Below are 16,362 nucleotides of genomic sequence, written 5' to 3' on the forward strand. Positions count from 1 at the left end.
ATGGAATGGGAGAGAAATTAGCCAAAACACAAAATTAGCTGTATACAAGACTAATAATTTAGTGTTTTGGCTAATTTCTCTCTTATTCCGTATAAATTTATTCAGCCGACTTCCTACCATACCAGCTTTGTTGATTCTGTTTATTTCCATATTTAATTTACCATCTTCACTAAAAATCATGCTCAAGTAGCTGAAATCTTTTACTTGTTCTGTGGGTTCTCATTCACAATTGCAGTTGATATATTCTGTGCTTCTGACTATTTTCATTGTCTTTGGCTTGTTATTGATGACCTTCATACCATATCTATTACAACAGTTGTTGAAGATGATATAAAGTGGGTTTAATAGGTCAGAGATATTATATATAGTGGTGAAAAAAAAACATTCATCATGAACAGTTATTCAGTTTAATCAGGGAATCTTGAAGACTTGTAGCAGATTTATTTAGAAGTATAACATCGTCTGCATAAAGCAAAGAGCGATAGAAACCTAAAATTTAGGGGACATTGCAAAGGTAGTGAAGGTAACACAGAGGATTGCTGCAATAATGAGAAGGACACTGCCTGCAGAGATAAAATGGTTATCATTCTGTTGTATAAGACTCTGATCAGACCAAACTTAGACTATTGTTCTCAGATCTGGTCCCCAGGATTTGAATGGGATAAATTAACTGTGGAAAGGGTACAAAGGCGGATAACAAAGATGGTGTTAAGACTGTACAATGTTAGTTATGAGGATTGGCTGAAGGAGTGTGGACTGCAGAGTTTGGTGGATAGAAGGAGAGGTGATATGATTGAGACTTTTAAACTGTTGAGAGGTGGTTGCAGAGTTGACACTGGGGAGTTCTTTTGCTTGGTTGAACAGCGGGAAGGCGTCATGACAAGGGACCATCCCTGAAAGTTACGAAAGGGAACTGTGAGAAAGATGTTGAGGAGTGGTTTCTTTGCATGGAGAGTAGTTGAACCATGGAATGCATTGCCTGATTGAGGGGTGAGAGCGAGCACGGTCAATGCGTTTAAGGAGTGGTATGATAGACTTTGTTTCCTAGGAGGGACCTTCTGCGATGAGTCTTTTGACTCTATGGAGGCCTGAATAATAATAATAATTGCCATCTCCAATTTTGATATCAGGTTTATTACCACTTTCTTTCATAATGTGAGCCATATAGATAATGATTAACAGAGGGGATAATGTACATCCTTGTCTGACACCAGATTTAATATTAAACCATCTTCCTGTACTTCCTTCAATTCTAACTGCTGACTTACAACTCAAATAAAGACTAACTATTGCTTGATATAATGCCCCATTGACACCATATAACTGTAGTGTTTTGATATCTTCTCTTAGCACCTTGTCATATGCCTTTTCCAGATCTACAAAACTTAAATACAGATCTTTGTTATATTCCCATGATTTTTTCTCAACTGTGTCATAAAGTGAAAATCTGATATCCTGACAGCCTCAATTTGGCCTGAATCTAGCCTGCCCTTCACCAAGCTTTTCTTCCACAATCCTTCTCAAGTATACTTGCATACATCTTACCAGGAACACTCAGTAGAGAAATACCTCTGTAATTCTCACATTCAGTTTTATTTCCCATTTTATATATGGGTACTATTAGAGCTCTACTCCAATCATCTGGAATTCATCCCTCTGTGTAGGTCTTCTGAACTATGAGTGCAGCCACTGTAAGACTTTTATACCACCATACTTGAGCATTTCTGGTTGATTATCATCTACTCCTGCTGCCTTTCCACATTTCTGGCCTTTGAGTGCTTTTTCTACTTCAAGTATGGATATGTATTCCTGACTGCATGCCTGGTCAGTATTTTTTACCACTGTGCTATCACTGCTAGTTTCATTTAGCAATTTTTCAAAGTAATTACTCCATACTTCAAGGATATCTTTTTCTCCAGTTTTCATATCACCTTTATCATATCTGATTCCTTTTACAGCACTCTTTCCTCCATTTCTGAGCTTCTTCAACAGCCTCCAGAATATATTGCCACCTTCTTAATATTTATTTTCTATGTTCTTACCAAAGTCTTCCCATGACTTTTATTTAGCTAGTTTTACACAGTGTTTAGCTTTCTTGCATTTGTCTCTGTATTCTCTAACAGCACAAGCTGACTTATTTGCCAGGAACTTTTGATATGCTTTCTTCTTTTCCTTCACTACCTCTTTAACTTTCTGTGTCCACCATGGAGTTCTGATTTTTCTATCCTTGCAGACAACCTCGCCACATGCCTCTCTCTGGCTGAATCAATCACTGTTTTCTTCAGGGCTTGCCACTGAATCTCCAAGATTTGGTTCCTGTTCTTAAACTCTTTCATTTTTTCTTGAATAATGTTTTTGTATTTTAGTCTACAGTTCACATCTGAGAGCTTCTCAACTTTTATTCGCTTTAAAACTTTCTTATATGTTCTTCTTTTTCAATATAAAATTCAATTTTATCCTGCTCACGACTAAATGGTTATCACTTCCAATTTCAAATCCTCTGTACACTCTGGTGTCCTGCACCAGGGAGAAAACATCACTATCAACAATAACATAGTCAATGAGACTCTTCTCTCCATAATATAATAATAAGTTAATTCACACAATTTAACTATTCAAACTTAAGTAGATTAACTAAACCTTTTTCTGCACTAACACACAACTATGACATTTTAACTTTCCTATACATTAACAATAGACATGCAAAATTCTCAGGACACTTAATTATTCACATAACATTAACATTAGCCAGCTTACTTTTAATATATTCTATCAGATACTAAAGTCCTAGCATAAATTTTCCTTGGTCACTTCAACAGTTCCGTATTAGAATGATGATACTTATCACAGACAAATTTTAGTTAACATTAGATAAAATTTACAGTACCTTTCTTTCTTGGGTTTTTCATATGGACCTTTACCTTCTTCTGATTGAACTATCATGATATAACCTCACCAATAATCTGCTTCTCCTACGTTCCTTTTGGAATTGAATTAGGCTTACGCTGGCTTAACTTTTCGTAACTCGGAACACGCTTTAGATCATCTATATATTGGCTGTGCAACTCACCACGTGGACATCGATTTCTTTACCTCTTTCCGTTTTTCGTAGTTGTCACTGAAGTTGGAAGACAAAGAATATGCTTTCTTTTCCTCGACTTTATGGCATTCTTCGCTTCTCACGTAGGAAATATGGAACCGAAATTCCGCTCACTTTCGTTTCCTTGTTGTGGCGTGGAGATATAACCCCTATCTCGCCACTCAGGAAAACATTGTGAAATCCCTACGAATCCAAACCAAAACCCAAAAAAGCCTCGTGGGGGGGGGGGTTTCCAACCCTTTTATACCTTTTCTCCTAACGGCACTTTTTCTAACTTCTTTTCTCCGCCCCCTACTTGTTTTTACTTCACCGACCAATTACGGTGGCGTTTTTCTGCCAAACGTCATTTGATCGGCAAGCCCATAACGATGTCTGAATCCAGGAATCGGCCCTGAGCGATAGTCTGTTGTTTTCCTTTGCTAGCCTCTAATTTAATCCCCTTTCCAAAAATTTTCTATGAATTTACTTAATAACTTAATCTCTAGCCTCTCACATACCATCTCTTGTGACTAATCCTTTTCTGTCTTATTTATTTAACTTTTCTCATTTAAATCATATCACAATATTAATATATTCTTTCTTTTGTTAGTTAGTTTAACAAAACCTTTATATTTTATATATTTTATGGGATGCAAGAATCTTTCTTTTTCTTTTAATTATTTCAACTATTTTCCTTTATGCAGGGTTTTTAATTTATTTTATTTATTCTTCATGTTACACCATGATAACTGAGAATTTTACATTCTTAAGATATCAGGGTGTAACAATATAGAGGCTAATGACTTCATATCAATTACCTTAGTATCCCATAATGCAATGCACATATCCTTATGAACATGTATAATGCTGTGCACTGTAAGGGCCACTACCCAGACTGGTTTCAACCTTTATTGAGGCCTCATCAGTGGAAGCCAGACCCAGAAGTAGTACAAAGGTTGAAGTAATGCTTTACTTCTGGGTCTGGCTCCCACTAATGAGGCTCAATGAAGATCGAAACCAATCTGGGTAGTGGCCCTTCCCATAGTGCATAGCATTATACATGTTCATAAGGATAGGTGCATTGCATTATGGGATACTAAGGTAATTGATATGAAGTCATTAGCCTCTATATACAAGTAACCCAGTCGTGAAGTGACTTTGCCCTCAAACTTTGTTTGCTTACACTTGGGTAAAGGATGAAACCAAGAATATAATTCTTGAATTATGGGATACTAAAACAATTGATGCGAAGTAATTAACCTCTATATACAAGTAGCCCAGTCGTGAAATGACTTTGCACTCAAACTTTCTTTGCTTACACTTGGATGAAATCAAGAATATAATTTCTTGGCATCTTTAATTAATATATAGATCTGTTAAAGGTCACCTCACTACAACCATTATTATTGATTCATTCTTTCTGGGAGTCCTTCTGGAAACCCAGGTTTTTATTCCAACTAAATAGTTGTTGGAATAAAAACTTGCTGTGGTAAAATACTAGTAGTTACACAAAAATTTCTGGGCTAATAATCTATTATCAATTTTGTTATCCCTTTCTGTATGTTTCAACTATATATATATATATATATACACACACACACACACACACACACACACAGTTTTCACATACAAAAGCTATTACACATACACAATTTTTTTTTATGTGCATCCGACGTATGGAAAACTGTCAGCCTGACATAGTACAGTGTCAATACAGTGCACTGTAGGTGGGCCAAGAGTTATATAATCTAGAAACCTACTCTAGAGAACAAGCATGGAACTTTTTAAGTAATAATCTCCCACTTAAAGACATTCACAAAACATTTGTGAATTTGAATTCACAGCCAGTTGGTTGGAGACTGATATTTACCCACTCAACCAACCAGCTAGCAGGAGAATATAATTATAACTTGCTATATTAATAATCTTAGTAAAAATATTTAAAATTTTGCATAAGTGGCATTTACAACTGAATAATTGTTTTCATTAATGTTGCTTGCTTACTACTATATTTTTAATTCACTGTAGGATAAATGGTGATACCAATGACTTACCTTGGGAATACACTGTGGAGAAATATCCAACAATTTTGCTTTTTCCAGCTCACAGGTGAAGCATATTTTATTGTAATGTATTGTATTTCATAGAAGATAATTATATATCCTTCTATATATATATGTATAATTATATATATTTTAATGTCTTAATCTTGATACCTACTTCAAAACAAAAAAAAAAATCTAAACTGTTCAACTTTAGTTTTATATTTTTTTGCAATTTATAAATCTCATTAACATAGTTTGCGGAAAATTGATCCATGTGTTATTGTCATTGCTTGACACATTCATCATCATTTTACTTGTTATCCTCAGCGTTAGCTAACAAGAGGTCTTTGCTGCCATTTGATATTGAAATTTGTAGAACCTGGATAGGTTTCATGCTTGGTGAATATAACTATATTAACTAAGTTAGATTAGCATCTTTATAACTAAGCAAGAAGCTAAGATTTTTCACAAAAATTTGCATATGTTAGCCCTGAAAGTAATTTTACCTGAGCTTTCTTGTATTGTTCACAATTCAGCATAATGAAAAATAGGTCTTTTTTTTTTTTTTTTTTCCCGATGAATTGCATGTGCAACATCCACACAAAGATCAGTGTAAAATTAAGATACTTTATTAAATAATTGAGTTGCCTAAGGGTCAAAGCCATATCAGAGAGTAGTTTATTCAGGAGTAGAGTCCAAAAGAAGGCCTGAGACTAGTGGGGTGCCACAGGGCTCTATTCTAGGACTGCTACTGTTTAATTTGTTCATTAACGATATAGGAAAGGGTCTGAGAGGAACTTTGCATCATTGGCAAATAACTGAAAAGTTGGGTGGAGCAATAGTGAATAGTGATGTCAAAATTTTGCAGGATGATTTGGATAGATTGGCAGACTGGGCAAAGGAGAATGGATGTCACTTTAATGAGGCAAAGTGTAAGGTTATGCATTTTGAGGTGAAAAGATTACTAGCTTTATACCACATTGGTGGAACTGTATTCCAGAGACTTGGGAGGGTTAGTGGTTAGGGAGTTAAAGTTTAGGGGGCACATAGCAAAAGTGGCTAAAGTAGCTCATCAAATCACAAAGAGCAGAGACAAGCAGGTTATTGTTCCTCTTTATTGAGCCTTGATAAGATCCCATCTTGACTACTGCATGCAGATCTGGGCACCAGGGTTTTTTTGATGGGGAGGAGATAGAGAGGATCCATAGGCAAGTGATAACCAAGATGATAGCTGGTCTATGGAATGAACCTTATGAGAACACATTGAAGATTTGTGTTCTCAGTTACAGAAACTGGTTGATAGGTGGAAAAGGGGTGATTTGATTGAGACATGCATACTGAAAGGTTTTACAAGATTAATTCAGAGGAAATTTTTCAGATCAGATGTGGTGGTGGGAGAACTAAGGGCCATCCATAGGAACTGAGCAGTTGTGGGTCCCATGACTGTGAATGAGTTCAAAGCAAAGTATGATAGATACTGTGCAAATGTTGGATACTTCTTGACATGATGTTTAGGGTCTCCTCGGTGAGTCTAAGGACTACTCGGAGTTGCCCCCAATAATAATATAATGGGAGGAGACTTCGACCTTTAAGGAAATGTGAGAAACCAACTGAGGTTTCTGACTGAATGTCCGGTCTTGCCTTCATGTGGTGTGCCCAATTCATAAGTTTCCATGAAGTTCTGAACGAATGAGGATGGGCTGGAGATTTGGGATTTAGCTGACCAAATTTTACTCCCCACTTTCCATCTAATAGGTTGTGATTTTGAATCTCAGTGGAGTATAGACATTTTTGAATGTCTTTAGGTGGAAAAGATGAATTTCGTTGCTCAATGTGAGATGGCCACTCTTCTCATTGGTGACCTGAAGTTTCATGAAAAAGTTTCTACTTAACCCTTAGCCCACCCACAGTACATAGTTCTACAATCTTGGTATTTGCATAAAGGGGGGAAGCCCTATGTTAGTTAATCCTATCTACATAGTCTACTGTATCTGTCAGTTCATTCATATATTCTCTGTCAGATTTCCCTGCTGGATTTCTGCTGAGGTCATGGACTAGTTATTACTAACACTTGTTCCAACATATGCCGACCTGGTTTGCCGTGTGGTTAGCATATCCCCTCTCCAGCCAGAAGGCTGCAGGTTTGAATCCTGCAGTGGGCATGGATGTTTATGATTGTCTGTGAAAATACTAGTAGTGGTTGTGGTGGGTAGTAGATGGTGTTGGTGTAGGTGATGCAGTTTACTGTAGAGACGAAGAGTTGTAGAGTAGGTGCCCTCCCTTGATGAGTCTTTGGACACATATCATAATATGTGTCATATCATAATAATATAAATGTGTGCAAATTCACATGGAGAGAAAATGCAAGAAAGAAAAGTCCAATTGACTATGTTATTTGTTGATAATGATATTTTCTCACTGGTTCAGGATACAAGAGTATATAGAGGATTTGAAATTGGTAGTGATTCCCATTTAGTCTTGAGCAGGATAAAATTGAATTTCATATTGAAAAGAAGATTATGTAAGAAAGATTTAAAATGAATCAATGTTGAGCAGCTTTCAGATGTGGAGTGTAAACTGAAATACATAAACATTGTTCAAGAAAAAGCGAGGGAGTTTGAAAACGGTAATCAAACCTTAAAGATTCACTAGCAAACACTGAAGAAAACATTGATTGATTCGGCCAAGAGAAGCATGTGGTGAGGTTGTCTGTAAGGATAGATAAATCAGAACTTCCTGGTGGACTCAGGAAGTTAGAGGCAGTGGAGGAAAAGAAGAAAAAGTTTCCATACTTGGAGTAGAAAAAGCCATGAAATACCTTAAATGTGGAAAGGAAGCTGGAGTAGCTGATATTCGACCAGAAATAGTTAAGTGTGAGTGTTGGATTCTGAATGAAGAGAAATTTAAATTATTAATACTCTCCTCAGAATCCAACATAATCCACCATGGCAAAGGCTACATTTGTAAATATTATTTAATGTAAATCAGTTGTTTATAATTTAATATTCATATAACTACCTTTAATTTTATCTAATATTTAATTATTTAATCAAGAATGTATGTATTAATAGTAGAAAAACTCTGTGATAAAATATCATTAAGCTATTTTAATTATTACTATGTTAATATTATAAGAACTTCTGTTTGATAATTTAACTGCGCATTAATTGAAATATAAATATTCTTTATTTATTCCTGTTTGTAATGTTTAACGTTATGTAATAGCTCAATTTTATTATATTTTGTTTTGTTGTCATGGAAACGTATGTAAGTGAACGAGCACGTTTTTGGAATAGAACGTGGGGAGAAAGCTGAAAGTTTACTAAAAAGCAATTAGTTAAAGAGATCACGAGAAGAATTTAGGCGTGAAAAACGGATATAAAAAGCGAGAAACGCTGAATTAGGGGATTAGAGCATTAGAGATTTATTAGAGAGAGAGGGATTGGCATTAGGTTGGAATTGGGCATTCGGCATTCGAAAATCACAGTGCGATAATAGCGAGTTGGCAAGTCACTCAAGAAGCTAAATAAAGTCTACTAGTCGAGAGGCAGTTAGCTAATAAGATGTAGAATAACAATTATAGCTACGGAAAACAGCTGAGAGACTATTAAATAGACTAGAGACACTTGAGTTGAGATTTAGTTTCAGCGCCAACCTTTCAAGGACATACGGAACCTTGAAGTATAGTGTACTTGAAGTATAGAGAATAAGTAGAGGCTGTGAAAATTGAAGTTTAACGATAGTTGTATTTAGAAGTGTAATGCTTAAAGAATTAATTGAATGCCGGAGGGATGAACAACTGTGCATATAAAATCCCAAGTTAAGAATTATTGTGTTCAGTAGTGCTTCATACAAGAACTTAGGATTATATGTCTGATTATATGTATTGTGCCCGTGAATTAATTCAGTTAATGCTTAGAAGATTTATTTTAATGAGTGCTGCTGCTTGTTAAAAGTGTTTATGGTTATAAAAAGTGTTTGTGTATAAGTAGATGAAGATAAAAGATTATCGGTAAGATTATTCCAACCTTAATATTTCTGTACAGAGAAGTGCGTGTGTTTCATCCTAGAATTTCCTTATGTTAACAATAACTATCGCGAAGATTAATTGAAGTGAAAATTTAAAAGTGTTTATTTGTGAAGAAGTATTACTGCAATTTTTATTGTATTTGGAACTTAAGGAACTGTGAAAAGACTGATATAGAGATAACAGATTTATCTTGTCAGAGTTTGATTGTACTTATCGGAAAAGCTGAAGTGTTTGTGATATCTTAATTACTGATTTGAAGTTAAGTGTATAATTTGTGATTATAAAATTAAATATTTGTTTTTGTTAATCTAAAGTTGTGTTTTGCCTGAATCTCTTTTACTGCACCATTCATAAAATATTCGAACCAAAGCGGGAGAGATAAATAAGTCAAATATACTCGGCCAGTATATATAATATTAACACCTAAAAGGAGAGATAGTTGTGAGTTGGTTTATCTTCAATTCTTGAACTAATTCAGATGTAAAGTGGCGCAGTCTTTAAATATAAATTTTCTTTATATTTGAATTAGAAATCAGCTAACAACTTATCAATTAGTTAAGAACATCATAATAGTAATCATGTTGGATCCAGAGTGTAGATTAAGATGAAGTAGGATCCAACATGAGGATATAAAAGTCTTGGAGTGGCTGCACTGCATAATTCAGAAGGCCTAAACAGATGGTCAAATTCTGGATGATTGGAGCAGAGTTCTCATAGTATCCATCCATATAAAAGGAAATAAAACTGAATGTCAAAATTAGAGGTATTTCCCTGTTGACTATTCCTGATAAGTATATGCAAAATTTCTAAGATTTTTTTTAAGATTTCTGCTTGACCAAAGACTTGAGAAACAACTAAGAAGGATTGTGAAAAGGAAGTTTGATGAAGAACAAGATGGATTCAGGCCAAATTGACGTTTTCAGGATCAGATTTTCGCTTTAAGACAAATACTTGAGAAATCATGAGTCATGAGAATATAACAGTGATCTGTATTTAAGTTTCCTAGATCTGGAAAAGGCATATGATAAGGTGCCAAGAAAAGCTATTCAAAATGTTAGTTATATGGTGTCAGGTGCACATTATATCAAACAATATTTAGTCTTTATTTGAGTTGTAAGTCTGCAGTTAAAATTGAAAAATTGAAGAAGTTTAGGTTTGATGTTAAATTAGGTGTGAGATGATGTACATTACCCCTCTCCTCTATTATTCATCATCTATACGGATCGCATTATGAAGGAAAGGGGTGTTAAACCTGATATCAAAATTGGAGATGTTAATCTCGGCTCTTTATTTTATGTAGATATCTAATGGATTACTTGACTAAGTTGAATAACCGTTGTAAGAAATTTGGTATGAAAATCAGGAATAAAAAGAATATCAATGGTATCCTGAATGGAAAACCTATGGAACAAATAAAGTGAATAGACAACAGAATTAGCAAAGCTGGTATGGTAGGTAGTCAAATGAATAAATTTATATGGAATAAGAGAGAAATTAGTCAAAACACTGGATTAGCTATATACAAGATAGTGTTCAAACCAATTTTAACTTATGGATCTGAACTCTGAGTCAGAAATAAAACACTTGACCAAAGATTAGAGAGCACAGTAATAGCTTACTAATGTAATAAATTTACACATCTTTTCATTTCATTAATAAGGGAACAATACTACCCTTACTTTGAATTTTATCTGCCATTATTAACAACAATATAATAAAATAATATAGTTCACAGCAAAACAAGAAATTGTAGTGAGCAACAATGTCATAAAACAAGTTCACAAATACTGTGTTTTGTAAAAAAAATCTTTACAAAATAAGGCAAATTAGATATAAATACATATAACAAGTACAAAAAATTGTACAAGATGATTTGCTGTTCCATCAGCCCACACACAGACACACATTTCTACCACACCTAGATGAAATCTAATCGCCTGATCAACATTTTGTTCATTGGATAAGCCCCCCCCCCCTCCTCTCCCATAGTTATGTACTAAGCTACCAATGTATAAAGCTGCTGTTCATTATTGGTTATTTATATTTCCCAAACAAATATCTTTCCTTCTCCTTTTTTATGTCTATCATAAATGAAAACATGCATGTTTAGAGGTTGTGGGATCACATATAATTTGTTTCATACTTGCAACTTATTGGACACTCGTGTATAAATACCACAACTATAATTATTAGTAATTCATTTGCCTCTAAATGAAAATATTTTTATTTTCATTTAAAGGGAAATCATTTATCACACTTGTTCTTTCTATCACTTATATTTGTCTATCAATTTGTCAGTTCACATATTTACACCTTATTAATAATTTAAATATATGTGAAATATAGGATTCTCCTTAGTAACTATTTCCTAATATAGCTTGAAACAAGCACATTATCCCCCCCCCCCACACACACACACCAAAAAAAAAAAAAAAATGCATATTTGGTTATGATTTGGTGGTGCATCTGCAGATATGCAAGGCCGAGAAGGAATATCTCATCTCACCACAATGGTGCACTTGGCCCACGAGGTTTCTACTCACCCCACTGTGAACATAAGATTGAAGACTCAGACTCTAGTGCACCATCTCACTTAAAGTGCTTAATGCTGTTTGGGTACTGAATGGTTTCTCTGTCATGGATTTATGATGATCACTCTTATAAATTTCCTCTTTCCTTGTTCTTCTCCGAGTATTTATGCAGATTTCTGTTCTACCTGGCAAGCCTCCTTTATTTATTTTATTTATTTATTTTTTTCCATTTTGCATCTTCTGGTTGACATCCATTCAGTCTGGTGGCATGCATACTAAACCAGCTTCTTACCCTTTTTCTTCCTTACACATTTTCTCCAAAAGCTGCAGCCTTCAGCCTTTCAGAAAACACATCAGTAATGACATGATCTGTTATATATATAGATAATTACAGTTTGTCACTGTCAATAGTACAATTCATACAGCTGTATTATTACTTGAAAAGCATGTCTAGTTTAAACCTAGTTTTGATAAAAGAATCAGCTTGTCTTAAAGTAAATAAAACTTTGTCTATTACTTGTAGTCTATGCATTACAGTGTAAACATTATTTACCTAATCCACTAGTTCAGATTATTAGAAAATTGCATCTTCTGCATTGCAGAAATTATTTATAATGATGATAGACAGGCTCTGAGATATAATTTAAAAAAAAAAAAAAAAAAAGATTTTGATAGTTTTTTTTTTTCCTCTCCCTCCAGTACATACTTTTAGCTCTAGCTGTTCAGATCAACATATTTGAAAATGAAATACATTGAAATGAATGTACAGAGTTTTTTGTGAAATGTACATATATTCTTTGTTTTCTGTAGGAAATCTGAAAGTATCGAGTTTCCTCTGCAAATGGAACTGACATCTACAAATCTCCTGCACTTTATTCTTGCCAATGCTCAACCCAGCGTCCGCTGGAAAGCTGCTATGCAACTTTGTGATCGTCATTGTATCACCCGAAATCTATTACAGTCCTCTTTAGAATTAAGACACTTATTTCGTGAATTGCGCATGCAGTTAAACCATCTCTATTTTGTACGTGAACAGTTAAATCTTAAAAGGAAAAAAAGAGTTGTTGTTATGAAGCCAAGGACTAGTTTTAAGGAACAAAGAAAAGAAATTCAAGAAGACAGTTTATTAGAATATGATAAACGTATAGCTGCACTAATTAAGAAAAAGAAAAGAAATATAAGAAGAGCAGTACATGTACAGAACATGCTTCGTAAGAAGCTTGACATTATGTTTTATGAAGAAAGTAAATCGAGTTTCTCATCTTCACAGAAAAAGTCAAAGTTTAAATCAGCTACATTTTCTGTATTGCCAAAGAAAGAAGGAAAGGTATCTTTGCATGTTACAAAGAAAAGATTAGGAAAAGATGAACTGTGATGTAAATTTCATGGACATTTTGTAAATTATCAAAATTAGAATGTGTACAATACAATGAACTTAAATATTTTTTATTAAGAAACAAACGTTTTCTATAAAACTGACAGGATATTACTTAATTTTATGCCAAGATGGCCATTTAAGCATCGAGTCCATTGTGTGTGAGCAAATTGCTTATCTTCTAATATACATGAAATGCAGTTGTTGGACTTTTGCTTGAAACTAAACTGGAAACATGTAACATAAACTACTTTTATGCTTTTTCATCATTTGAAAATAGTGCAAGTGCAATTATTGTTTTATTTTGGTGTGCATGTAAATTGTATTTATGTTATAAATACAATTTATAACATAAATTGTATTTATAACATAAATATAACAATATTTTTAAGGTTAAAAATATGAAGATTACTGCGCAAATGCTAAAGCAAGAAAATGAAATGCATGTTATTGCATTGCTTTCCTTTGAACTGTTCATAATTAAGACAAAATTAAGCATGCTTTGTATGCAAAAGCTAGTAAGTAAAATAGTATAGCAGAAAATGCTTTTAACATAAGTGGAAGTCGATATATTTTGAAGTGAATTTCTAGAGGTTTTTCAATTTATATGTTGGAATATTATAAAGTATATTGAAGAGAAATTGTAATATTTTTCATTTGATATGAAATAACTTAAATATTTTGTTCATTAGAAAGTATTATAAGTAGATACTTTAGATTCCTTTGAAGTATTTTGCTCATTTGAGAACTAGTAAAACAATGAATTGGTGAAAAGCTAACCAAAAACAGTTTGGTTTACCACAGAATTTTTTTATGAAATTTTTTGCCTTGGTATAGGATTCTTTTTTTTCCCCTATACCTAGCTGTTTTATGCATGTTCTTGCAATCATCATACTCTTGATCCAGTTACTGTTTTGTCTGTAACATCTTTCTTACTGTGCACTTCTTATATATATATATATATGAGAAGTGCACAGTAAGAAAGATGTTTGAATGACTGAATAATCAGCATAAGTTGAATTTTAAAATTTGAAGAGTCCATTTTTTATATTATTATTCTTTTATGATGAAAGCTTTCTTCATTTTAAGTGGTGAATGAAATGTGATGCACTCATTACCAGTTTTATAGTATTGATGGTTCGAATCTAAAGTGAGACCTTTTTAGCAATTGACATTAAAATCCATTTGTCTACTTCTGTTGATCATGTGTTCCTTTCAGAAAAGTGCTTGTTATTATTCAGTCATCCTATGGCTGTCATTGTAAATAGTAAAAACTTGTGGCATTGGAAATGCAATGAAATAGCATATGTAAAGCAGTATATAAAGAAGTCTTCTGACATATAAAGAATCAGTAAATGAATTTAATTATCTTTATGATAGATTCCTTCTTTAGTCAGCAGTTTTGGGTAAAAAAAAACTGTTCAAATTAAGCGTTACTAATCATTTTTTAGTGAAAATGCAGCATGCATAATTAAAATTAAGAAATTATATGAGTAGAGGGGAACAAATCTCTGCAGATCTTTGCAAATTAATAAAATTGCTTCAGTCATAAAAGAAAATAGTAATATTTCAACAATATTATTATATGTATAACAAGGGAAATTGGTTTGATATTAATAACTGAAAATATTCCCGTATCTTACTCATTTGATATTTATATTACATATCAACTGTGAGTATATTGTACTCAGGAATATCATTCTCTATATCATGGCCAAATTATTGTTCTCATAAAAGAGATCTTATTAGTCAGTATAGCTGATAAGAAATTCTGTGTCGTGTCAGTTGATTTTGGAAAAATAAGTGACGTTGTTTAGTTTAAGGCTATCATATAAGGAATAAGCACAAACACTTAATCATTCAGTGTGAAAACATCTTAATTTTTTTGGATAAAAATTTACTATACTACTATATATTATGAATAAATGAAATGACTGGGCTAAGAAGTAAAAATAAATGTAAAAGTATTTTATCTGAAAAAGAAGTTGATTAAAATATTACGAATTGAAAGTTTTAAAAAATGAAAATAGTTGAATGGAAATTAAGTAATCTATGTAATAGTAATTTTATATCAAAAATCATGTTAACAATTATACAGTGCTTATTTTATCACATATGCATTTTGTTATTCAAGAGGCATACCCTCCACTTCATTTTTATTTATTTATTTAACAAAGAGAAGTATAAAAATAAAACATTTGGGTGTGTAGTTTGAAAGAAGTCTTGTGTCTGCTACATAATTCTCTTTGAATGAGGAAAAATTGATGAAATATGGATAAGAAGTTATATTCTTATTTTCATCCATATTATATATTCAAGCATGTGCAAACTATAGTTTGTTATAAAGTAGATTTGACCTTTTTTTTCCACACTGACAGTAACGACTTTGCAGCAAATTACCCTCAATGTCCACTACAACAAAAAGCCGGTCAGTGAGGAGGGATTTTCGCAGTATATGTTGCGCATTATAATGTATTAGGAAAATCAGTCCATCAACACACTTCAACTTTTACTGGAGCCGTCTTTAAGTGAAATCTTTTTTTATGTATTGATTTCATTATATGGGCTCTAGCAAGGAGTATATATATCTATGTAAATTTATTATTCTCATTATTACTTCATCTCTATGAAGATTGAGTCACTGTGAGAGGCCCACACTCACCATTAGTTACACAATGTCTCCTTGAACTCATTTACCTAAGCAAAAAAAAAAATTATCCTCATGTCTTGCTACTCATACTCATATGCAATTTTCAATGGTCACCCCTTATTCTCCCTTGTCATGTATTGGAAAAGTTTCTTTGGCATCACTCCTATAAACTCCTTTGGCAATTTATGTTTTTCTCGTATCCACTCTTTTTTTCCTTAGATTAGAGAGCAAGGCAAATTAGGACTTGAGATCTTTTCCATTACAATTTGAATTGCTTCATCATGAAGGTTGTTTTCTTGATCATAAATTAGTAAATAATAATATTTGGTTAACCGATCAAGTGTTGATCAATTTTATTAATTAACTGAACCAACTAGTTTCGCCACACTTATCTGTTGGCTTCTTCAGGGCACTTACATATAGGTTTAAACACTCTCACAATTATGTGTAACTGCAAAACTGACTAGAATAATTACAAATAAAATAGTATCGAACGTGAGTGAAACACATATCGCGTGTACAAGATCAGCTAGCTGTTGCTGAGGAACCTTCTGTAGTTTGTATTAAAGTTCATTTCTTCCGTTTTTAAGGCTCTGATTAGGGTTTTCCATATCTCTGGCAGTATTAGGCCTTGATTTCTGTTAAGGTTCAC

The 16,362-nt window shown here is 33.3% G+C and overlaps 1 protein-coding gene across 1 annotated transcript in view; it reads left to right on the forward strand.

Moving 5' to 3' along the window:
* The window catches only part of LOC150097320 (thioredoxin domain-containing protein 11), a 243,433-nt gene extending 229,462 nt beyond the window's left edge, over positions 1-13,971 (forward strand). Inside the window, exons 12-13 of the mRNA XM_090407348.1 lie at positions 5,108-5,188; positions 12,496-13,971. Coding sequence (XP_090263474.1) covers positions 5,108-5,188; positions 12,496-13,060 — 646 coding nt within the window. The 3' untranslated portion in view covers positions 13,061-13,971. The remainder of the gene's footprint in view (positions 1-5,107; positions 5,189-12,495) is intronic.
* Positions 13,972-16,362: the final 2,391 nt, after the last annotated feature.

Source organism: Typopeltis vanoorti, chromosome 17 (assembly GCF_054136105.1).
Source record: "Typopeltis vanoorti isolate ZY-2024b chromosome 17, IOZ_Tvanoo_1.0, whole genome shotgun sequence".
Lineage (NCBI taxonomy): Eukaryota > Metazoa > Arthropoda > Arachnida > Uropygi > Thelyphonidae > Typopeltis > Typopeltis vanoorti.